Source organism: Brachionichthys hirsutus, chromosome 21, assembly GCF_040956055.1.
Source record: "Brachionichthys hirsutus isolate HB-005 chromosome 21, CSIRO-AGI_Bhir_v1, whole genome shotgun sequence".
NCBI classification, from domain to species: Eukaryota; Metazoa; Chordata; class Actinopteri; order Lophiiformes; family Brachionichthyidae; genus Brachionichthys; species Brachionichthys hirsutus.
Genome location: NC_090917.1, coordinates 9,207,005 through 9,232,760, shown reverse-complemented (window position 1 = coordinate 9,232,760; position 25,756 = coordinate 9,207,005). Strand labels below are relative to the sequence as shown.

At 47.8% G+C, this 25,756-nt stretch overlaps 1 protein-coding gene across 1 annotated transcript in view; it reads right to left on the bottom strand.

The window, feature by feature from the left end:
• myo15b (myosin XVB) overlaps positions 1-25,756 on the bottom strand; it is a 36,604-nt gene that overhangs the window by 4,127 nt on the left and 6,721 nt on the right. The window contains 45 exon segments of the mRNA XM_068754918.1: positions 1-53; positions 171-301; positions 610-686; positions 788-864; positions 949-1,021; positions 3,598-3,830; positions 4,476-4,587; positions 4,894-5,035; positions 5,690-5,805; positions 6,278-6,396; positions 6,499-6,574; positions 6,717-6,776; positions 7,067-7,173; positions 8,069-8,276; positions 8,405-8,477; positions 9,816-9,975; positions 10,456-10,534; positions 10,750-10,968; positions 11,047-11,150; positions 14,532-14,585; positions 14,691-14,723; positions 15,209-15,293; positions 15,372-15,439; positions 15,530-15,639; positions 15,718-15,885; positions 15,991-16,063; positions 16,136-16,305; positions 16,591-16,826; positions 16,904-16,999; positions 17,140-17,264; positions 17,351-17,408; positions 17,485-17,544; positions 20,088-20,181; positions 21,548-21,723; positions 21,806-21,920; positions 22,053-22,177; positions 22,248-22,293; positions 22,646-22,794; positions 23,884-23,961; positions 24,048-24,173; positions 24,446-24,577; positions 24,774-24,869; positions 24,940-25,063; positions 25,479-25,537; positions 25,611-25,724. The exon segment at positions 1-53 is cut by the window's left edge and continues 42 nt beyond it. Coding sequence (XP_068611019.1) covers positions 1-53; positions 171-301; positions 610-686; positions 788-864; positions 949-1,021; positions 3,598-3,830; positions 4,476-4,587; positions 4,894-5,035; positions 5,690-5,805; positions 6,278-6,396; positions 6,499-6,574; positions 6,717-6,776; positions 7,067-7,173; positions 8,069-8,276; positions 8,405-8,477; positions 9,816-9,975; positions 10,456-10,534; positions 10,750-10,968; positions 11,047-11,150; positions 14,532-14,585; positions 14,691-14,723; positions 15,209-15,293; positions 15,372-15,439; positions 15,530-15,639; positions 15,718-15,885; positions 15,991-16,063; positions 16,136-16,305; positions 16,591-16,826; positions 16,904-16,999; positions 17,140-17,264; positions 17,351-17,408; positions 17,485-17,544; positions 20,088-20,181; positions 21,548-21,723; positions 21,806-21,920; positions 22,053-22,177; positions 22,248-22,293; positions 22,646-22,794; positions 23,884-23,961; positions 24,048-24,173; positions 24,446-24,577; positions 24,774-24,869; positions 24,940-25,063; positions 25,479-25,537; positions 25,611-25,724 — 4,989 coding nt within the window.

The window sequence follows — 25,756 nt, the reverse complement described above, 5'->3', positions numbered from 1 at the left end:
ACCTCCAAACCGGACGGATCGCTCCAGGTTATCCTGACACGTACGGGCCAGTTCTGAGGATGCATGTGCACAAGTGAGAGCTAACACATGCATCTAAATGAATGTTGGGTACATCTTCAAGATTTGCATTCCTCTGCCGGTATGTTTGCGCTGTCTTGTTGTGCGTCTACCTCTGTGTGGGTGCTCGTAGTCCTCAGTGATGTCTTGCAGGTGGCGTGTGAAGTAGGGCTGCAGAGTTCCAGTGCAGGGGAAGAATCCAGTCACCAGGGTGAGCACCTGCCAGCCCCGGTCACAGGTGGATCTGTGGAGACGCCACACCAAACTCATTCTGAGAAGCTTGGAGTCCATCTTGGGAATATCTGCCCAGTAATGGTGATGTGTGTATAAACGATTGTTGTCATGTTAAAGCATTGTGCCTCTTTGAGCAGCACGGAGGCAGAGCTCAGTGGATGAATGCAAGGTTCATTTATTAATCAATGAAGTGGTCTGGCCAATTACTCTGAAAGTTTTGAATGAATCTAGCTGCATTTATTTCCCGTTATTACACAGTTATTACACAGTTATTACAGTTATTACACAGTTATAACATGCTACATGACCCACACTCACTGATTTCGATTGCTGGTGGTCTGCTTGGCGACCTGGCAGTAGATTTCATCTCTCAGAAGCTCCTTTTCTTTTCCTAACTTAAGAGAGCAGAGAAATGTTTCTTTAAAATCAGCAGCAGTAAAATACGTGGAAAAGTAATACAGACATCCCAGTAGAAAGATTATGTGAGAGCCCTGACCAGTAAGACGCGCCGAACACAGTCCAACTGGGCGTCTTTGTTCTGCGCTGGGATGTCACCTGTGAACTGCATCAGGTCTGGAGGGACAGGTGGATGGGAAGATGACGGACCTCAGGGACAGTGGTTCTGGTGGGTACTACAGTTTGTGTAGCTGTACTCACTGGCGAAGCACTGGACCGACAGGTCATTGATTTCAGGATCATTGTAGAGAATGAGGGACTCTTGAATGGGGACCTGGATGATAAAATACAGCATCAAGTACTCAGGTATTTACTTACAGAGCGTAGAACACATCAAATACACAGACCATAGAACGTATCAAACACACAGAGCATAGAACACATCAAAAACACAGACCATAGAACGTATCAAACACACAGAGCATAGAACACATCAAAAACACAGACCATAGAACGTATCAAACACACAGAGCATAGAACACATCAAAAACACAGAGCATAGAACACATCAGACACACAGAGCATAGAACACATCAGACACACAGAGCATAGAACACATCAAACACACAGAGCATAGAACGTATCAAACACACAGAGCATAGAACACATCAGACACACAGAACGTAGAACACATCAAACACACAGAGCGTAGAACACATCAAACACACAGAGCATAGAACACATCAAACACACAGAGCATAGAACGTATCAAACACACAGAGCATAGAACACATCAAACACACAGAGCATAGAACGTATCAAACACACAGAGCATAGAACGTATCAAACACACAGAGCATAGAACGTATCAAACACACAGAGCATAGAACACATCAGACACACAGAACGTAGAACACATCAAACACACAGAGCGTAGAACACATCAAACACACAGAGCATAGAACACATCAAACACACAGAGCATAGAACGTATCAAACACACAGAGCATAGAACACATCAAACACACAGAGCATAGAACGTATCAAACACACAGAGCATAGAACACATCAAACACACAGAGCATAGAACGAATCAAACACACAGAGCGTAGAACACATCAAACACACAGAGCATAGAACGAATCAAACACACAGAGCATAGAACGAATCAAACACACAGACCATAGAACGTATCAAACACACAGAGCGTAGAACACATCAAATACACAGAGCATAGAACGTATCAAACACACAGAGCATAGAACACATCAAACACACAGAGCATAGAACGTATCAAACACACAGAGCATAGAACACATCAAACACAGAGCATAGAACACATCAAACACACAGAGCATAGAACGTATCAAACACACAGAGCATAGCACACATCAAACACACAGAGCGTAAAACACATCAAACACACAGAGCGTAGAACACATCAAACACACAGAGCATAGCACACATCAAACACACAGAGCATAGAACGTATCAAACACACAGAGCATAGAACACATCAAACACACAGAACATAGAACACATCAAACACACAGAGCGTAGAACACATCAAACACACAGAGCATAGAACACATCAAACACACAGAGCATAGAACGTATCAAACACACAGAGCATAGCACACATCAAACACACAGAGCGTAAAACACATCAAACACACATGTACACAAGGCAATTCAGTCCTGTGTTGTCGTGTTTCTTGTAATTGTCACTTTTCACAGGTGTTCGTTCTGAAGCCTTCTGGATGTATGTGATACAAACCCTAACCCAACCCTAACCCAACCATAACCCAACCCAACCCTAACCCATCCCAACCCTAACCCAACCCTTACCCAACCCTAACCCAACCCTAACCCAACCCTAACCCAACCCAACCCTAACCCAACCCTAACCCAACCCAACCCTAACCCATCCCAACCCTAACCCAACCCTAACCCAACCCTAACCCAACCCTAACCCCAACCCTAACCCTAACCCCAACCCTAATCCTAACCCTAACCCTAACCCAACCCTAACCCAACCATAACCCAACCCTAACCCATCCCAACCCTAACCCAACCCTTACCCAACCCTAACCCAACCCTAACCCAACCCTAACCCCAACCCTAACCCCAACCCTAACCCAACCATAACCCAACCCAACCCTAACCCATCCCAACCCTAACCCAACCCTTACCCAACCCTAACCCAACCCTAACCCCAACTCTAACCCCAACCCTAACCCTAACCCTAACCCAACCCTAACCCAACCATAACCCAACCCAACCCTAACCCATCCCAACCCTAACCCAACCCTTACCCAACCCTAACCCAACCCTAACCCAACCCTAACCCATCCCAACCCTAACCCAACCCTTACCCAACCCTAACCCAACCCTAACCCAACCATAACCCAACCGAACCCTAACCCAACCCTAACCCAACCCTAACCCAACCCTAACCCTAACCCCAACCCTAACCCCAACCCTAACCCAACCCTAACCCAACCCAACCCAACCCAACCCTAACCCTTACCTAACCCTAACCTAACCCAACCCAACCCTTACCTAACCCTAACCTAACCCTAACCCAACCCAACCCATCAGTTGATTAGATTAGAGTTTTAGACACACGGGTCAGTTTCAACAAACACAAACTGTGATGTTAGAGCGACTGGACGTCTCACCTTTGTGTGTCGAACTGCCTCTGATAATTCCCTTCCACCTTCTGGCAGACTTGTGAACCCGGCTCTTCATTACACATAATGACAACACACAATTAGCCCTGATGCATTATGGGAACCAAAACCAGCTCAACATAATAGCAGATGCTACTCTTTTATCTTACCTAAAGTACTTCATGGCAAACTCAGCCAAGGGTGAGTGAGTGTCCAGATCCTGGAGCGAGCCCTGGACTGATCTGGGTCCTGAGGCCTGGAGCCTTTCAGGATCAGAGCCGTCCACGCGGGCGCTGATGGAACCTGCAGGCCGGTCCTTGGATGGTCCAGTAGGTTTGACAGCTTTCATGCTTCTCCTCCTGTCATCTCTTTGACCAATGTGGAGACAGTGGTAGTCGGGGGCCGCTGAGGGCTGGGTGGCGTCCTCTGGGAAAAGACCAGAGCGCCCCCCCGTAGTGCCAAAAAGCCAGCCTGCAGAACGTGTTGTTAAAAGACAGATTAACCATCAGGGATAATCATATGCACTCGTTTCAAACTTCATTTCTGCTGAATTTACAAGTGAAAAAACTCAAATTCATAGTCAAAATGTACGGAACACTTTAAACCTTTAAGGAAAGGTATGATGATCCCGTCAATTTCAACAGCAAAATGCTAATGCTAATTAGTATGACGTCTCTGTAGTTGGAAGTTAATACTGAAAAAAGTAGGGAATAAATTATGTTCTAAAAACAAAGCGAGTTATATCCTCCTGAGACCCAGCCCGTTTGACATGTGTCCTCTGAATGGACAAATGTCCAATACAGAGGACATGCTAACGGCCTGGGTCTCAGGAGGATATAACAATTACAGCAAAATAAGTATTTTTCTGTACATACAATCTGTTCAAGTAGGCGGTGCTTAATATGCTAATGTTTGTTGGACTGTCATACGTCTGCGCTTGGGACTGACAAGACGCTTGTAAGCAAATATTAACCAGAATTTACAGGGGAAATGTGAGACATTGAGATACAGAACTTTGGGAAGTAACATCAAGAATGTATTTCTATAAAAATATGAACAACAACATGCAAGTCTATAGAAAATATATAAATATCTGGCAATTAAAAATGAGCTCACCTGTCTGGAGTCCTTCCATTGGCTCCAGTTTGATGATGTCACCTTTGCTGAAGCTGAGCAAACTTTTATCATCTGTCACAAAACTCTTCAGGGCAATAACGTGGCCTGAGTCCTGGAAAGCAGAGAGGAAAGTGTCCAGGTGGGCGACAGGTGGACTAAAACTGGGCCACGGGAGAACAAAAAGGCGTTAAATGGTCCAAACGTGCACAGGAGGATCCACAGACTGGGGCAGAGGGGCAACTGAAACCTGCTTTGCCCCTGAGGTGCCCATGTCCAATATACTGGGTCCTGAAACACCACCACCACCACTCACCATGGAGGAAAGAAGCCACATATTGAATTGAGAGAATAAAGTAGCATGCTGGGTAAAATGTTTGCTGCCTCGGCAGATATGGAGCTAAGGAACCAGGAGAGGTACCTTGATGAGCTGCTGAAGGAAAAGTTGGATCATTGCAGCAATCTGAGGAGCTCTGGAAGACTGCAGCACCCAGTTCTCACTGTTGAGCTCCAACACGACTCTGTCTGCACCCCGAAGTTCAACCGACAGCAACTCTGCAAAACTGCATGCAAGCACGAGTCAACTTCCTGTGCAGGAAACTGAAGCTGACAACACGAGTGAGGCTGAAACGGAGTCAGCTGGGATAGAATCCAGAAACACCCTGACCCACAAGGTGGAGAAACGGCTGCAGACGAGAGGATAGAGGTCGTCTAGGGCCCCTAGACGACCTCTATCCTCTATCCTCCCCCCTCCCAGAGTCTAGGGGAGGGGGGGAGGATGGGTGGGTGGGTGGGAGGGTGGATGGATGGATGGATGGATGGATGGATGGGTGGGTGGGTGGATGGATGGATGGATGGATGGATGGGTGGTTGGATGGGTGGATGGATGGATGGATGGATGGATGGATGGATGGATGGGTGGGTGGGTGGATGGATGGATGGATGGATGGATGGATGGGTGGTTGGATGGATGGATGGGTGGGTGGGTGGATGGATGGATGGATGGATGGATGGGTGGTTGGATGGATGGATGGGTAGATGGGTGGGTGGATGGATGGGTGGTTGGATGAGTGGGTGGATGGGTTGGTGGATGGGTGGGTGCATGGATGGATGGGTGGATGGATGGATGGATGAGTGGATGGATGGGTGGGTGGGTGGATGGATGAGTGGATGGATGGGTGGGTGGGTGGGTGCATGGCTGGGTGGGTGGAGTCTACCTGTAGCTCCTGAGCAGGTGGAGGTGTTTGGGGTTGATGCCTGACGCACCAACCACCTTCAAGAGACGAATGCTTCGATGAGAAACGCCCAAAATCTGAGTGTCTCCGATGTCCCACTGCAACAAATCCAAGCATTGCGTTCATGGCGAGTGGAGCTTCCACGCTGTTTCATTCTCTAGATTTATGGGGTTGAGCCTTCTGGACATCAATCAGTCAGTCTCATCCTGAGTATTTGATGTTTTAGTTACTTCTGTTCATGTCCTGTGACATTAACGATTTTAATTTAAACTATTTTCTCACGTCTTACATGAAACCTCAGCAGACTTGGTCTTATATTGGTACCCCTGAATGAACTCCTGATCTCAACCCACGTCGTTCTTTAACAGGGTCCTGGTTGAACAGCGAATAACATTTATGAACAAATGAAAGACGGCTGCTCTGCTGCTCTTTTATTTAATATGTGGAGTATTAAATTACATGTCATTCCATTTTATTTTATTTCACATTGTTATTATTGTCTGCTTTTCTTTATCAGAGGTGCTTGGTAGATAAAGCAGCCTTATAAACCATTCCACACGTCAGGCTCACCTTCACAGGGAACAGCCGCATGAAGTAGTTTTCCCAGTTATCCCGAGCAGCAATGACGATCCTCTTCTTCATGCCGTCATTCTGGACGGAGCTTAGCGTTGTTCCCACATTGAAATTTGCTGCAGAGATCAAACGATCATAATGAAACAAATTCACAGACACTCACGTCCAACCACTTAAGAACATTTGCGTTAGCGTGTGGCGTCTTGGGGATCTCTCACCCAGCAGGTCCTTCATCTTCCTCCTTTCGTCTCTGTTGATCCTCACGCAGCTCTCAGAGTAGGTGTCCCTCATGATCTACAGAACGTCACACAAAGAGCTTCATGTGTGTTACTTCTACACCGCAGCAGAGACGAAGACGGGGTGCCGTGGATCAGCCCAAAGGGATCAGTCAGTGAGCGAGGACGTATCAGGCCCAGCCTGACGTCGGCGTGCTCACCTGTTCACACAGCAGGTTGAGGACGTAGGGCCGGCTGAACACCTCTCTGGGGTAAAACACCTGCACAGAAACACCTGATGAACGGCTTTTAGCTTCATGGTCACCATATAGTTGAATATATGGGATTAATATTGAGCGTATCACATGACCAAATTGCACCAATGAATGACCTCCAGCAGCGCTACAAGAGTAGCACACGAGGCAAAGTGCAGACATTCCTCACATCCTCTGATTCACTTCAACATATTTAGACGTGTGTGAATAGGAGTTGGATTCACAGTCATGATTATAGTTTTAATTATCTCACACACACTTTCCAAATATCGTGTGTGTGTGTGTGTGTGTCATACCTCTTTCCTCAGGAACAGTTTCCCCGGTGCGTTGGAGTAAGAGAAGTAAACGCTGGCAGAGAAGCGGTAGAACTTGGAGCGAGTGTTCTCCTCGTCTGGCATCAGATCTGTGAGAACGATACGATACAAACGACAGCAGAGAGTCGCTGACTGATGCGAATCACGTCAGGTTGGCTACAAGCTATTAATGCTAACGCTTCCCACGCGGTGCAACTATCGTTATAAATATAATAAAGCTGTTATAAATAAATATAATAAAGCTGTTATAAATAAATATAATAAAGCTGTTATTATAAATAAATATCATAAAGCTGTTATAAATAAATATAATAAAGCTGTTATTATAAATAAATATAATAAAGCTGTTATTATAAATAAATATAATAAAGCTGTTATAAATAAATATAATAAAGCTGTTATAAATAAATATAATAAAGCTGTTATTATAAATAAATATAATAAAGCTGTTATTATAAATAAATATAATAAAGCTGTTATTATAAATAAATATAATAAAGCTGTTATAAATAAATATAATAAAGCTGTTATTATAAATATATATAATAAAGCTGTTATAAATATAATAAAGCTGTTATTATAAATATATATAATAAAGCTGTTATAAATATAATAAAGCTGTTATAAATAAATATAATAAAGTGGTTATTATAAATAAATATTATAAAGCTGTTATAAATAAATATAATAAAGCTGTTATAAATAAATATTATAAAGCTGTTATAAATAAATATTATAAAGCTGTTATAAATAAATATAATAAAGCTGTTATAAATAAATATTATAAAGCTGTTATAAATAAATATAATAAAGCTGTTATTACATCCCAGGAGGTTCTTTCTCACGGGTTGTAAACAGGAAATGGATCTGCACCCCGCTGATTGTTGGTCATTAACTGATTGCGTCAGTTTGTTGGCATCTTTCTGTCTTGAGGAAGGACTAATCAGGAACACCACAGACAAACGTCGTGCAAACCACACCCACCGAGGGACGGGGCAGCCATGGGCGGGGGGTCGGGGATGTTCTGAAGGATGGATGCTGCGTGTGGAGGAGGAGGAGGGGAGTCAGGAGGAGCAGGCAGAGACGGCTGGAAGGCGAACAGGTCCGCCAGGGAGCGCTGTTTCTGCTTCATGCTGTTTGAGATGCTGCGGGGGCCCCTGGTGGAGGGAGGGGATGACTGTGGGGAGGGTCTCTTTGGAGGAGGCGGTGCAGGATACTCTTTCTGTATGAACAGCGAGGATAGATGATTTGAACCAATGAGTTTAAAGCTTTTATTCTTTGTCATTGCAGGTGAAAGGTTGTGACCTTCTCTCGTGGCACCGCTTTGTTCTTGAGTTTGGCCAGAGCTTCCTCTTTGGGGTCAGTCTTCTTTGTGAAGTGTCTTACAGGAGTTCTGTTCAGGACAGATCACAGAGATAGATCAAGCGTTGTGGCAGCGCCGTCGCCTTACAGCAAGAAGGTTCCGGGTTCCATTCCTGCTGCGCGGAGTTTCTATGTTCTCCTACTCACTTAAGTGAACTGGTCCAAATAGTCCAATTGAGTGAGTCTGTCTGAGGTCGTAAGGATGGATGATGGATGGATGAGTGGGTGGATGAGTGGGTGGATGATGGATGGATGGGTGGGTGGATGGGTGGATGGATGGGTGGGTGGATGAGTGGGTGGATGATGGATGGATGGGTGGATGGATGGATGGATGGATGGATGGATGGATGGATGGATGGATGGGTGGGTGGGTGGATGGGTGAATGGGTGGGTGGATGGATGGGTGGATGGGTGGATGGGTGGTTGGATGGATGGATGGATGGGTGGGTGGGTGGATGGATGGATGGATGGGTGGGTGGATGGGTGGATGGGTGGATGGGTGGATGGATGGATGGATGGATGGGTGGGTGGTTGGATGGATGGGTGGGTGGATGGATGGGTGGGTGGTTGGATGGATGGATGGATGGATGGATGGGTGGGTGGATGGATGGTTGGGTGGATGGGTGGTTGGATGGGTGGATTTATGGATGGGTGGGTGGATGGATGGGTGGGTGGATGAGTGGGTGGATGATGGATGGATGGGTGGATGGATGGGTGGATGGATGGATGGATGGATGGGTGGGTGGATGGGTGGATGGGTGGGTGGATGGATGGATGGGTGGTTGGATGGATGGATGGATGGATGGATGGATGGATGGATGGGTGGATGGATGGGTGGTTGGATGGATGGATGGATGGATGGGTGGGTGGATGGATGGTTGGATGGATGGGTGGTTGGATGGGTGGATGGGTGGGTGGATGGATGGTTGGATGGATGGGTGGTTGGATGGTTGGATGGATGGGTGGGTGGATGGATGGTTGGATGGATGGGTGGGTGGATGGATGGTTGGATGCGTGGGTGGGTGGATGGATGTTGGATGGATGGGTGGTTGGATGGGTGGATGGGTGGGTGGATGGATGGTTGGATGGGTGGGTGGTTGGATGGGTGGATGGGTGGGTGGGTGGATGGATGGTTGGATGGATGGGTGGTTGGATGGATGGATGGATGGGTGGGTGGGTGGTTGGATGGGTGGATGGGTGGGTGGGTGGATGGATGGTTGGATGGATGGGTGGTTGGATGGATGGATGGATGGATGGATGGGTGGGTGGGTGGATGAGTGGATGGGTGGGTGGATGGATGGATGGGTGGATGGGTGGTTGGATGGTTGGATGGATGGATGGATGGGTGGGTGTCTCCCCAGGGACTGACCTGACAGGCTCAAAGGGTTTGGGCTCTGGGTGGGGCCGGCTGTTGAACTGCTTGATGATTTCCCGGATGTTGGAGGTGGGCTCAGGCTTGGGCTCGGCCGGGGTGGGGGTGGCTTTAGGAGGGTCTACCTCTCTGGCAGGAGGGGTGTCAGGGGGCCTCACTGTGTCACAGGAGAGACAGAAACCATATCACAAACCCGATTCACAGAGTACTATTGAGCAGCTTGAACTGATCGACTCACCGACAGGCTTAGGGGCTGTCAGTGGGGGGGCTGTAGGAGGCAGCTGTGGGGAACGTTGCTGCCGCTGTGTGGGGGGGCTGGAGGGGGCTGGTCGATGGCCTGGAGGACAGCCGGGGGGGGGAGAGAGGGGGTGACGAATCAGGAAACAGGACCAGGAATAGGATAATTATAATTATCATCATTATAATTATTATTAGCGCAGATTGAAGCATAAAAGCCATTTTATGTGAATACAGATATAGAGGCCACTTTAAAAACACAAATATTACAAACGTGTAAAGAAGTGGTGGAATAGAATGAACAAGGCACAGGAAACGGGTGGACGAGTGCGTTCCTTTGGATGTGGAGCGACGGCTCGAGAGTAGAACGCTCTAATGGCTTCCTGTCAGCGCCGCTCACCGAACTTCTGGAAGTAGGCCTTGTTCTCGCTGAAAGCGTGCCGGTCATCTGGATCGGCCTCGTCCACTTCTCGTTCTGGCTGTGGAGGACATGAATGGACACACGTTCAGATTTAAGGAACTTAAACTGCTCTGTGTGTTCCTGAAGCCGAATGTGTTTTAGTTTGAGCCGGTTCTACACACAATACTGCAGTAATACTCGGCTTTTCTTTTTCTTGGCTGGATGTGAATTTGTGCGTTTTCGGCGACATGTAACTCGGTACTCGCTCGCCGTGGTCGGTGTTAGTCTATCTACCTCTGGCTCATGCTGCCTGTGGCTGGGGGTGCGTTTAGGGGCAGGTGTTCTGGACCGGGCAGGTGGGGGCGAGGAGGATCGGAGGGAGGGGGAATAGGAGCGTTCTCTAGACCCTCGCTGGGAGCGGCGGCGGTGCTGCCTCTCTTCCTCCTTCTTCCTCTGCTGCTCCTGTGTCTGCTGCTGGGACAGGTTCATCGCCTGCATGGTCATCTGCTGGGCCTAGGGAGGAGGAGCAGGGGGGGTAGGAGGAGCGGGGGGGGCAGCCGAATGAAAGACGCTCCGCGAGCCTGTCCTTACCATGAGAACGGCTTGCTGGTTGATAAGCGCCTGCTGTGTTGCTGCCATCTGCATGGGGTCAGCTACAGCGGGGGCTGGCAGGGGCATCTGGGGCATCATCATGGCTGTTAAGGCAAACAACGCATGTAAAGATACGGGCAGTGGAACAGAGGGAAAGGTTCCAGCAGCCTGGGATGCAGCGTGTCCCTCAACAGAGACCGTTACTCCCCCGTTAGGAGCTACAGCAGACATCCACAGAGATAAAGGTCAGCTACAAGGTCAGCTACAAGGTCATCCTCAACAAAGTGTATTGAACTGATTGGTTAAGAGGAGAAAGGAGGGCGGTGACCATGGAGTAGCTGAGGTTAGAACAAGCCACCCTTTAAACCAGGGGTGTCAAGCTCAAATACACAGGGGGCCAGAATTTAAAATTAATCAAAGCCACAGGCCAACGTTGAATAAATTAACCTCTAATATAGACCCAAACAAGTTTTGCTTTAACAATGAGTCTGGAACAAGCAACGCTTTTGTCATTTAATCATGAAGACACGCAAAATCGAATTTCAAATTAAAAAATGGCACTTTAAATAGAAATTGTGTGTTTTTTGTTTCTTTTTGCAGCCTTCTGAGGTAAATATGAAAATAAACTTTTCCACAGGCTAATAACTTTGAAAATAAAATAACAATGAATGAAGCAACCATTCAAGCCTTGGAGTAGCAAGAAAAAGTGCATAAAGAAAGCGTTAATTACTGCTCAGTCTGCAGCACACTGATCTAACCTGATGAACCCAAGCCAGATACCTGCATCCTGGGCGGAGCTTCACATTTGGGTGATTCTCATGAAATCAAGATTTAGAAGGTGTCAAGCATAAGAATTTTTAACATGGCCTTGAATATTTTTATTTTTGTACATAGAAGATTATGGGGTGAACTAACTAAAAATAATATTTTCAGAATTTAAAAAAAAATATTGCCTATGTGTTTATTTTTGGCCATTGTTACAGTAGACTCTTATTACTCATGCTAAAACCTATATATAACTCTGGAGAGATACATTTTAAAATGTTTTAATTTAATGTAATTTCCTATTAATTCTCATTACCGAAACATTTGTTAGGATTTACAATTGTGTTTATTTAATCACTTTTGTAAAAGATAGCATACATTTTTTGTATGTATCAGTCACTAAATAACTAGTGTTGTATAACTTGTCTGTATATTTTAAAACAAAATATGATAATATAATTATTACTTAATTTGTAAAACAAGACCAGGTTGCGGTAATGAGGATCAATATTTCAGAAATGAGAATTATATTAACTTTGGACAATGGGTCTGACACCCAACCATATTTGACACATTTAAACACATACCATTTTTAAATGAATGTTTATTTCATAAACCCCACAAAAGCAAGACACCTCCCGTGTGTTGATGACTCCTGGCTCTGAGGATGTCACCTGATGAATATTCAGCGTCCCAGTTTTTAGATTGGGGGGAATCAATTCACTGCTGGTGTTTATCTCCTCTTCTGACACTTTAAACAGAGTCACTGATCAATTGTTCTTCAGTTGATCATACAGACATTCAGCATTTGGGTTACTGGTCCCATACAACACTATTCTGTCTGCCAGATTCTTTAAAGCCCTATGCTTTAAACCTCTCTTTCGCTGACGCCCTTTTCTTTTCACTTGATGCTTGCCTGCAACAAAATACCATACTTGAGTATAACATTTCATGAAAAAGCTTGACACAGAAAGATAGAAATAGATTGTTGAATAGAATGAGCAAGAGTTATAGCGCATTCCCTCCATTATTGGTCTGTTTCTCATTACCGAAACATTGTATCTCTCCACCGCAACAGCCCCTCAACTGTTGCGGTGGATGAGAATGGTGTTGCGGTGGATGATGATGGTGTTGCAGTGGATGATAATGGTGTTGCGGTGAATGATGATGGTGTTGCGGTGGATGTTGATGGTGTTGCGGTGGATGATGATGGTGTTGCGGTGGATGATGATGGTGTTGCGGTGGATGAGGATGGTGTTGCGGTGGATGAGAATGGTGTTGCGGTGGATGAGAATGGTGTTGCGGTGGATGATAATGGTGTTGCGGTGGATGATAATGGTGTTGCGGTGAATGATGATGGTGTTGCGGTGGATGAGGATGGTGTTGCGGTGGATGATAATGGTGTTGCGGTGGATGATAATGGTGTTGCGGTGGATGATTATGGTGTTGCGGTGGATGATAATGATGTTGCGGTGGATGATGGTGTTGCGGTGGATGATGATGGTGTTGCGGTGAATGATGATGGTGTTGCGGTGGATGAGAATGGTGTTGCGGTGGATGATAATGGTGTTGCGGTGGATGAGTGACAATGAATGTAACGCAGTTAGTACATGATGTGCTAGCTAAACTATTCTTAGCTGTTTATGTTTAGACCATAATTGGGTATATAATAATAATAAATAGAATCATTAACTTTTTTTTTTACTTCAAAACGTCACGTTTCGGTAATGAGAACTAAAAAATTGGGTAGCTACTTAAACATAGTACATTAGTACATTAGGAGATGTCTATAATGATATCCTTATTATTTTGATAGCATTAAGTTTTGTAATCAAAATGCTTCATGCCACCTTGTTAGTCTGGTTTCGCGAGAATCACCCATTTGTGCCAGGGGGTGGTAACATTTTTATGTTTGACCCCTGGCATGTCCCATGTCACATGACTGTCACATGTAATGTCCCATGTCACATGACTGCTCAAATATGAATTTACCACGAAAACAAACAAAACCGATTTTAGATGTGTTTATTGCTGTAATTCCATATGTTATATTATACAAAATATGTGTTAATATATACAGTGGCATTGCTAGGGTCACTTGGGACTCCAAGCAAGAAATCCCTGGGGCCCCCACCCCACCCGTGCATGCTGCAAACATTTGTTTTTTGCACATTAAAATGCACAATAAATAGGTAAACAATGTATAAGGCCAAATCAAAAGAAAAATAAAGTTGCCACAATATATATAAAACAACAGTGTATATAAATAACGTCAAATAAAATAAATGGCATTATAGGAGCTCTAATAATAATTACACTGCGGCCCAAATTTGGCCCGCGGGCCAGAGTTTGACACCCCTTTTTAAACTATTAAGAACTACATTGTAATGTAAAAATGGCGTGGTGGTTAGCGCTGTCGCCCCACAGCAAGAAGGTACCGGGTTCGAATCCCGTCTGTGTGGAGTTTGTATGTTCTCCCTGTTCGCGTGGGTTCTCTGCAGGTCCTCGGTTTCCTCCACAAACTGATTACGACAACTTGTCCGTCGTGTGTGCGTGAACGGCTGTCCGTCTATGCGTGGCCCCGCGAAGCGTTGGCGACATGTCCGAGGTGTACCCGGCCTCTCGCCCAAAGCAAGCCAGCCATTCACACACACACTCCTCCACTGATGACACGCTTTTTAAGAGGCTTTACACAACGTTCTGTGCTGTAGGAGGCTCACCTGGCATCGTTGGCATCATGGGCGTGGCACCATAGCTGGGCATTGATGGCGTCCCTAAGAGACAGCACAGGTACATAAAGATCAGACGTCTAAAGGGCTTCAGCGTGTCTGCATGGGAGACAAGTCTCCAGCAGGAGACACAACAAGCCTCTCGCTTACCCATAGCGAAGCTCGGCATGGTCATCGGCATCCCTGAAGGACAGGAGGAGAGACATTATTACAGTTGGTACTTCGCTCTAGTTTAAATAGAGTGCTGCGTAAAAGCTTTAGGAAGGGGTGAAGTCATGCTCTAGAGCAGGGGGGCCAAACTCATTTTCTCCAAGGGCCACATTAGCATTATGTTTGCCCTCCAAAGGCCAAATGTAAACCGTAACACAGTAAAAATGTAACTAAATGTAATGTAATCTAATGTACAATAAATGTAACTACTCCTTAACATGCTGTTAAATAACCATTAATTTTTTTATTTAAGTCAAGCATGCGTGTCTCTGCAGAGACGCATCGCTGGACAGTACTGGCTGGACGCGGCACCGTTTGCCATGCTGGGACGGAATCTGCTTCCATAGAGTGGTGCCGTGAGAAAATGTAACATTTTGTACCAAATGTCTTTCAGAGGACACATTATTCAATGAAGCGGCTGTGATGGATCCACCGCCTGGCGTGCTCAGTTTACCCACCAGCTCCATACATGCCAGACATCATGGGTCCAATCCCTCCTCCTCCTCTCATGCTGCGGTTTAGCATAGCTACCCTCTCCATGTCCTACACACACACACACACAGAGTAGGTACTTGTATATAAATAAAGACCACTGGGCGTCCTCATTATGTCCTCACTGACCGGAGGTCCCCGGTCCAGCACGGTGTCAAACAAGCCATCGACGTAGGACTCTATCTGTTGACCACGGCCTGCACAAGTAGGAGGTTAGAACAGCACGAAGACGGAACCGGGCATTTTGAGGACAGAACATTGTTCCGGCAGTCAGGAGCAACACCTGCCTTCTGGTGGATAATCTCCTCGCCAGGCGTGTCCCTCAAGCGGAGGTAGTCGGGGCGCTTGCACAGGAGGTGCCGGCGGGATGAAGTCATCCGAATCCTTAACTGGACCCCTGAGGAGCGAGAGAAATAGAGAATACTTCAACGTGCTGGATGTAAAACAACGGCCCTGACCCTGCACCAAGCGCCACCTGTCTCCTCGGTTGTTGAACACGTATTCAGAGTTTGTTGTTGAATGCATTACTTCAGCCTCAGCCCCAGCAAGGAGATCCATGACAAAGTCTGAGCCGGCCAGGTCTGACCAGCCTTCATCGGTCAGGAGAGACACCGACCAGCCCTGCCCCGCCTCCGACACGCCCCTACAAGGCACCGACAAGCAGGGGAGTGAAAACCTCCACAGGTGGCAGGAGAAATACAGAATATGCTCAAACGCCACCAAATCAAAGGCTACGAAGACGCTGCACCGTGAATGAAGGAGCCACGAGGCCAGCTGCTCTCCTGTGCTCCACGACTCCACTTCGCTCGTCAGCTTCTCATCTGCCAGAACACCAAAGGCTGGTCAGGAGGGTACGCCGCCTTTCACGAGACCCCTACCCAAGTCAGGCTCACCGTTGAATGTGTGCACCTCCAGCAGCATGGTGCCCTTCCTCTGGCTGGCGGTCCATTCCAGCTGGGTGGGTGGGTAGAGGCGGGCAGCGGGAGCTGGCAGCTGCAGAGAGGTCAGCAGTTTGTGTTGGCACAGCGAGCGGAACTCCCCTGGGCCGTGGTCCGACACGTACCTGCACGCAAAATACTCCGAATTCAGTCAGTCAGGCGGGAAAACAGCCTTTTAAGATTTCCAACCCAGAGAGAAGGACTCCCTTTCAAAGGGATAGCCCCTCCCCCTTCCCTCTGTCCCTCCCCCTCCCTCCCGACACGCAGCCAGGAACACTCCAGTCATAAAAGCAACCGCAGCAGCACCTGAACGGACCCACTGACACTTGGCTGAATCCGCGCCGGGTCCACCAGTGCTAGCATGAACTAGCCACCGCACGCTGGGACGCTAGCCAAAACCGAGCACATACTTGAGCAGGTGCTTGTCCAGGGTTGGTGAGGGGGTGAAGGCGCTGAGGCAGCAGGCCATCAGTAGCCAGCCCCTCAGACTCTTCTGTTTCTGCTGCAGATCCCAGGTATGGTGAGCCAACTGGGCCAGGATCTCGTCCCTCAGGCCTGGGTGGTTCTGGCCCTTCTCCACTATGTAGTTACCCAACGTCTGCTCCTGCCAGCTGCTGAGGTCCGACTCGGCTGAGAAACGCAAGATCTGAGGAGGAAAGGGTTAAACCTCAGATAAATGCAGACACAGAAATGGTACTGGGTCCAGTCTGGTGTACCATGTACCAGTTTGTAAATGTCCAGAGCAGTTCTGGCGTCTCCAGGCTCCAGGGGGGTGAGGGGTCTCTGGAGGGGGTATCCCTGAGGCTGGTGCCATGTATCCTGAGGAGATTGTTGTCGTCTTGTTGGATGAGTATTGTCAGGAATAACAGTACATCGTATTCTCAGATCAAGTACTTGATATCGGGCTGGCGCAGGGTTAGCGGGTCTGGGGTAGGAATGCGTGCTCCAACCCCGCTCACCTTTAGGATGGCGTTCGTGTAGCGGGAGAACGGGTATCCGTCTACGTCCAGGGGCAGGGCGAGCTTGAGTTCTGCTTTCACCTGTGGAGGTGCAACTTCCGTGACCCCCGAGGCGTGCTGCCGCCCTGGTGGACAGAGAGGGTACATGCATCACGAGCAGGAAGGATGCTGAGGCAGACTGCTATAGAAACTGAGCCCTACACAAGCTGACCTGCTGCACGGTGAAGTCTGGCCGACAGCTCAGCGGGGATCTCCAACAGCCCCACATCCTGAGAGCAAAGCGGGTCTGAGATCCAACCAATCAGCAACCAGCACGGCATCAGAGGCAGCGTTTTGATCTCTTACCATTCCTGGAAGGGCAGACTCAGTCTTTATCGCCTTCACTTTGTTCTTCTCGTAAACCTCCTGAAATGAACAAATAATATTAATAAATATTAATCCATGATTCCGTCTCTTTGACCGGAGGCCAGCATGCGATCCAGGAACTTGGTGTACACTTCCTGGTCTCTGTGTTCAGTCACACCTATTCTTAGACACACAACCTGTTATATACTCCTGCTGCCCCGCCTCGCGTTCGAGTCCACGCAGGTCCAAGAGTCCAGCGAGTCGGCCGCTATCAGGAGGTTTACAGCCGCCGCACGGCAGGGCGGGGTCACTGTGCGATTATAGTGGTGAGCAGACCGTCCCACAGATTTCTGTCCTTATCTACAGCATCGGTTCGCATCTAGTCCATCAGTGATTTACTCTGCTCTGGTGCAAACAAATATCAAGTACACAGTTCAGTACACAGTTCAGTACACAGACGTGGATTCAGGCAGCAAACGTGTCCCTCTCTTCGGTTCCACACTTCAACCATCACAGACATTGAACATCTCCAGAGTGACTCTAGACAAACTCTGTCCCGCCTCCTCATTTACAATGACTGACCTTCAGGAACCAAAGCAGACTAAATCTGGTCCTGTTACACACAATGGCTTTGATGTCTCTGAACCACCACTTAATCCAGATCACCATCAGACCCTCTGGTCCGAGACCCACATCGGTACGATTGTGTCTGGCCTCATTCCAAGGTCAAAGCCAGGAGTCTCCTCAGAAGGGACGCAGAAAGCCTCCATCGTGGATGAAGAAATGCAATGCGTTTAAAAAAGAATAGTTCATCCAGAATAGCTCATTCTAGAATGAGTGTCGATCTAATTTGTTATCAAACTGTAATTTAGGGCTGATCTAAAGCCTCCATGTGGAGGAGGAGAACGTTAGCTCAGGATGAGTTTCAACAGCCCGAGTAGCTAACAGCTCTGTTCATAGTCCACCCCATAAACCAGACAGGAAGTAGCAGCAAAAACAACGAGGTCCAAAAACACCCGAGATACAAGAAGCTCAAAGAGGTGCTGAAATGTTTTTAGCACGACGCAGTCAGAAGCTTCTATTTCTCTAATGAGACTAAAAGGATGGAAAGAGCAGCGGCCTACCTGCTGGAGCGGTGGAGACGGAGTCACACCGGATCCAACGGACGGAAGCAAGGAGAGATGCTGCTTCAAGTTTCCCTCAGAGGTTGAAGTCCAAGCCCCGTGTGTGTGTGTGTGTGTGTGTGTGTGTGCGTGTGTGTGCATGCTAGATAAGGCTATTAATCAACTGTACAGGAAGAAAGTCCCAAATGGATGAACCCAGCCAGAGCTCTCAGTCCATGGCTGGATTATAATACCCCATTTCCAAAATGTTAAATTTAAACAGAAACAACATTTAAACTAAATATATCAACGGACGGCAGCACAAAGACAACATTTCAAATGTCAGAAAAGAGACTTCGTTTTCCTTTTTAAAATTGTACAGTACTTTGATTTGAAACGTTTTCACGTGTTCTAAGACACATCTAAAGTGCACGTGGACAACGTGCACTTTAGATGCTGCACCTTATATTTGTGTTTTGAGCAGCACATGCAGAACATTTTGTTGTTTTCAGCAACACAATGAACCCACGTCCTGCAGCGTGGCTGCCTTAGTGGACGCCTCAGCGCCCAGTGAGAATGGGTAGGGCATGATGAAGATGAAGATGAAGATCTCATCAGGAAGGAACGGAACATTTCACAATGAAAGAAAAGAAAGAGCTCAGAAAATGTGATTCAAAGAAAAGGTGATGCAGCGCTTACCAAAATGTTGTGGGAAATGTCGCTGGCAGCAAATTATAAATTATTTAATTTATTTATAAATGTTCATTAAAAAAATGCCTTTTTGTTATTTTCAAAATAGAAAAATAGCATATTGTTTTTATTGACATTTTACACACAAGTTTTTATGTGTTCCTGTCTTTGTTGACAGTTTTGTGAATGGAGTCTTGTCTTTTATTTAAAATAAATAAATAAATAAATAAAAAACACTTTTAATGGCGACACTGTTGCCTCAAAGCAAGAAGGTTGTTGGTTCAAATCCACCTGACTGCTCTGTGAGGAGTTCATTCAACTTTCTCCCAGGAGAAATGAAGGAAGGAGTGAACAATAAGAGGACAACTTGTCCAGGGTGGACTCCACGTCTGTCCCACAGCCAGCTGGGATCGGCTCCATCCCATCTTCACCCACAATCCTCCTCCTCTTCCTCGTCTTGAGCCAGAATGAAGAGTTTCATTTCATTCAGACTGTTTTATTCAAAGAAATGCATTTTAGCACCACTAAGATGAAGAGACGCTCATTCTTACAAGGCAGTGTGTGTCCAGATCATCTCGAGACGCGCACACACACACGCACGCACGCACACACACACACACGCACGCACACGCACACACACACACGGAAGCCAGCTCATCATGACTGAGAGGGCGGGGTTAAATCTTCACTGCTGCTGCGTTCAGCCACTCGTATTGAGTAACACACGTTTGGAGCTTTATGACACCATAAAGTGAACAAACGTGTGGTTCTAGGAAACCGAGTCAAGGGAAGCACCCCCCCCCCCCCTACCTTTCTCCAGTGACGTCTCTTGATGGTGTTCCTGGTTATCATCATCACTGTCCAGAACTGGGTGATGGTTTGCCTGATTCGTTTGTAGTACTTCCTGTAAAAGGAAAGCGGTCAGCAGCACATAGCTCTGATCAGCGTGTTGGGATTGTCCTGAAGACACACCTGAAGACACACCTGAAGACACACCTGAAGACACACCTGAAGACACACCTGAACTTCTACATCCCCACTTATCGCCTTTATGCTATTTAAATTTCAGACTTTCCAATCCAGGATCTTGTCTCCAGTAAATAACGTGCGGGACGGAAGCCCGGAGGCGGCGCTCAGACGTCCATGTTGCTAGGAGCAACATACTGTATATGTGAGGGAGGACATGCAGAGACCGTCTCACGTCCCCGACATGCAGAGACCGTCTCACGTCCCCGACATGCAGAAACCGTCTCACGTCTCCAACATGCAAACACCGTCTCACGTCTCCAGCATGCAGAGACCGTCTCACGTCTCCAGCATGCAGAGACCGTCTCACGTCCCCGACATGAGGAGACCGTCTCACGTCCCCAACATGCAGAGACCGTCTCACGTCTCCAGCATGCAGAGACCGTCTCACGTCTCCAGCATGCAGAGACCGTCTCACGTCCCCGACATGCAGAGACCGTCTCACGTCCCCAACATGAAGAGACCGTCTCACGTCTCCGACATGCAGAGACCGTCTCACGTCCCCGACATGCAGAAACCGTCTCACGTCTCCGACATGCAGAGACCGTCTCACGTCCCCGACATGCAGAGACCGTCTCACGTCTCCAGCATGCAGAGACCGTCTCACGTCCCCGACATGCAGAGACCGTCTCACGTCTCCAGCATGCAGAGACCGTCTCACGTCTCCGACATGCAGAGACCGTCTCACGTCCCCGACATGCAGACACCGTCTCACGTCTCCGACATGCAGAGACCGTCTCACGTCCCCGACATGCAGAGACCGTCTCACGTCTCCAGCATGCAGAGACCGTCTTACGTCCCCAACATGCAGAGACCGTCTCACGTCCCCGACATGCAGAGACCGTCTCACGTCCCCAACATGCAGAGACCGTCTCACGTCTCCAGCATGCAGAGACCGTCTTACGTCCCCGACACGCAGAGACCGTCTCACGTCCCCGACATGCAGAGACCGTCTCACGTCCCCGACATGCAGAGACCGTCTCACGTCTCCGACATGCAGAGACCGTCTCACGTCCCCGACATGCAGAGACCGTCTCACGTCCCCGACATGAGGAGACCGTCTCACGTCCCCAACATGCAGAGACCGTCTCACGTCCCCGACATGCAGAGACCGTCTCACGTCTCCAGCATGCAGAGACCGTCTCACGTCCCCAGCATGCAGAGACCGTCTCACGTCTCCAGCATGCAGAGAGCGTCTCACGTCCCCGACATGCAGCCTGAAGGCCTGCCCCTCCTTCCCGTACCTGGCCTGGTGTCCTCGGATGTGGCTCTGGATGACGATGGCTTTCTGCTTGAAGAACTTGAAGTTCCTTCTGCAGAGGAAGCCTCTGATGTTCCTCTGAATGGTGATCGCAGCCCAGGTCTGGGTGCTGCTCCACTTTTCTTCCAGCTGCTGGTACAGAAGCTCCTTGAGGAACACCTAACTCGGATGCAGACGCATATTTAGAGATGATGATGCAACACATCTGAAGCGTCTGATTGGCCAATGGGCAGTTATGCACCTTGGTGAGTCCCAGCCGGTACTGGACCTCTCCTGCACCAACCATGTCCAGCAGAAGCACGGCCTGCTCTCTGTCTGACGCCTCCATCAGGCGCTGGGCCAACAGCACCCCGTACCTGTCAAACAGACGCATGGACAACGGCTTCTAGCCAACAGCTGGTGATGATGTTAAAGCAAACAACAAAGGTGTTGAAGTGGCAGGATGACGACCAATCAGGTGCTCAGGATGCTGGAAGCGTCTCCTGCACCTCTCGATGAAGTAGGAATACTGAATCCTTATGGGGAATCCCTCTTTCCTGACGTGGATGATCTCCAGCATCCCAGCATGCTTCAGCTGGGCTGACACGTAGTCCACGTCAAAGATCCCCGGAAGCTAACACAGACATTTAAAATCCGGTCACACGTTACGACACTAAGCATCAGCGTGAGGAATCTCAGGTTACCTTGATGTAGTTTGGCTTCAGACAATGGATGAAAGCGGTTTTGCATCTAGGAGTCAAAGAGCAAACTTCTGACACCGTCCATTTGTGAGGAAACATTAGCTACAGGAGTTAGCTTTAGCATCGCGTGTCATCACTGGAACGTCTCTCAGTGAGTCTCGGCTGTAATTGAAACACTCGTGTGTGTCTGTCGGGTGTCATTCATCATCATCATCATCATCATCAGCCAGAGCTTCAAACGGACATTTACACACGGATGATTCACGTGGAATGAAAACTCGGACCGACGAGCCCGATCGTCACATTTACTAAACCCACAAAGCAAACTCGTTTGACTTTACACAGATGCATTGAAACTGAATCCGCTCCGGTGCCAGCCGGTCCGGGCCGCATGCTGGTACCTCTCCAGACGGGTGGTGAGTTCCGTCAGCGACTGAAGGAACAGTGAGGCAGCGGTGGAGGGCTGCTGGCGGAGGCCTTTCCCTCTCCATCCCAGCTCTCTCTGCTGAATGTAACCATCCTGAACCTTCCGGAATAACTCCGACACCATCTGATAAACGGGGTCATGCGAGCCAAACATACAGGGGTGTGGTTAAAATGAGCTCTTCTCTGCCTTTAAAGGTGTGTGATGGAACAACCATGAACTTTATGTCGATAATACCTTCAAACTGACCGTGTACCGCTCATTATACATGATGCAACTTTTAACACGTTTTTATTTTAACAACTACGTTGAATAGATGTTTTTCACCAAACAAAGCAAAGATGTGACACTTTGTGTTGTAATAATGACCAATGATTTAATGACAGTAAATTACAGCAAAGGAATGCTTTATTATCTGCCCCAACATCTGTTGGGGCAGATAAAGATGCAGGTCAGGGATTTATTAAAATAATATTTATACATATTGCTCAGAATGTTTAATGATGGAAGCAATCATGCCTGTATGGCGTTGGTCTGAATGAGTGTGTGTGTGTGTGTGTGTGTGTGTGTGTGTGTGTGTGGTGCAGATCCAGATAATGATCAATATCTGCTGAACCAAAATACAAACCTGTTGGAGGCAGTTATTTACCTGATGCACACACACACACACACACACACACACACACACACACAGTATCCGGGAACATTCAGCAGTTTCTCTGTACGTTTTTTTAGTTTTTATTTTTATTTCTCATTACCATATCACTATCTTAATTTATTTCCGTTAAATTTATTTTGCAGTTACTATTTTATTTTATATTCTGTTGCATTCTTATTTTAGATATGTTATTCTTGACATGTGTTGTACGGTGTCCTTGAGTGCCGAGAAAGGCGCCTTTTAAATAAAATGTATTATTATTATTACTATTATTACGTCGTTGTCAAAGTGAATTCCTGGGAAACGATCTTGTCTCAGTGGAACTTCAATGGGAGTCATAATGTCAAACCATTTTGTGTTGTTTGATTTATGTCGGGTGGAACTGGACGATGGATTTGGATTTGGGGGTTTGCTGCTACCTGTCGATCTTATGGGTCTGACATGCTGCTGATTTTACCCGCACTCACCAGGTAAGCGCTCCACAGTGTGAGGTTGTGTATTCTGATTACACTCAAACCCATTAGTGTAGCTCTTGGGTCGATGCCCGGTTGGCTCACCTTTAAACGACTCCTGGCAAACAGCTCCACCACTTCTGTCCTGAACTGATCGTGGTTCTTGTTCAGGAAGTTGTGAACCTGGGAAATGAGCGTTTGCTTTTTAAGCTGCAGCGGTGCCATTGCACAAAGCGGTGTTTACAGTCGCAGCGTGCTGTGCTGGACACCTGATAGGTGACGGCTCCGGCGTAGTGATACACAGTGAACACCGGCAGCGGGTTCTTGGGCTTGGCATAGAAGGGGTTGTTCCCGTGATGGTAGTGGCACTTCTGCAGGAAGGTGTGGTCTGTAGCCTGGGGGCAAATACAGAAGTACCACAGCAGGAATAGGTACAGTACACAATAGATTCAGATATACGTCTGAATATTCTTTACTCCCTCACACAAGATCAGAAGTAGAGCAACAAGTAAATCCTGCTCCTCCTCTGGATCGGCTTCATCCAGAGTCAATAACCAGTGGATCATGTCATAGGAAAACACGTTTCATTTACTTTGCCAATCAAATGGATGATAGAGGATTTCAAAAGTATTAGGATTGCATAATGTCCACGTTTATTGACGCGTACCTGGGGGAGGCAGGTCTGGTCGTCCAGTATCCGGAGGATCCCGTGAGGCCTGGAGGAGATCAGCTCTGGACAGGAGTGGAAGTTTTTGAGTGTCATAGGATACCACTGGATCTGTTCTGCACTGTACTCCTCCTGCAGGATGCACACAAGCACAGCAAGCATGCAGCAGATGTGTGTGTGGTGCTGTTTAGTGAACCTGTTAACTAGAATACAAGTTCTATTGATCATATTTCTGTTTGGATGATGAAAGCAGGCTCTGTGCTGGCATTAGTAAACCGTTAGGGTCTGTCGACCTTCTTGGCGACCTTCTTGCATCCAACGCACCGACCTGCTCCTGGGCGATCACCGCCTAGTGGACAAAGTGCTGCAGCTGCTCGTTGGCAAAATTGATGCACAGCTGCTCAAAGCTGTTCACGCCGAGATCCTGCAGAGCGACACGGAGTCACGATGCAGCCAACAAGCAAACACACACTAAAACCATGTGGGATTCGAACCTCAAACCCATAGATGTCCACGACGCCCACGGTGCTGTCCATCTCGGTGGGACTCAGCCACGCGTTGATTTGCTCCAACAACCAGTCGAACAGCACCGAATACAAGGATTTAGCAATGGCGTCTCTGGACAAGAGGGACAAGGACGTTAAACACTTTCAAAGCAAGTCTACACATGGAGGACGGATGGACGGACGGACGGACGGACGGACGGACGGACGGATGGATGGATGGACGGATGGACGGACGGACAGATGAATGGACGGATGGATGGACGGATGGATGGACGGACGAATGAACGGATGGACTGTTGGACAGATGGATGGACGGATGGATGGATGGATGGACGGATGGATGGAGGGACGGATGGATGGGTGGATGGACGGATGGACGGATGGATGGGTGGACGGATGGATGGATGGACGGATGGACAGATGGATGGACGGACGAATGAACGGATGGACTGTTGGACAGATGGATGGATGGACGAATGGATGAACGGATGGATGGACGGATGAATGGATGGACGGACGGACGTCACCTGGATTCTATGGCACTTTCCACAGACAGAGGGCAGTAGATCCTGTCGTAGGTCGTCTCCTGTGGGTGAGAACGCTAGTTTGCACGCACACACGCACACACACACACGGCCGCTACACTGGACGTGACTGACTGTGACTCGGTGTGTGATGACCGTCTGCAAGGCCTCTGAGGAAATGTGCAACAAGCTGCCGACCCTCCTGGCCTCCGCCTCGCTGAAGATGCGAGCCACCTCAAACGACTCGCTCTGAAACAAAGACACCGACAGACGCTCACTAA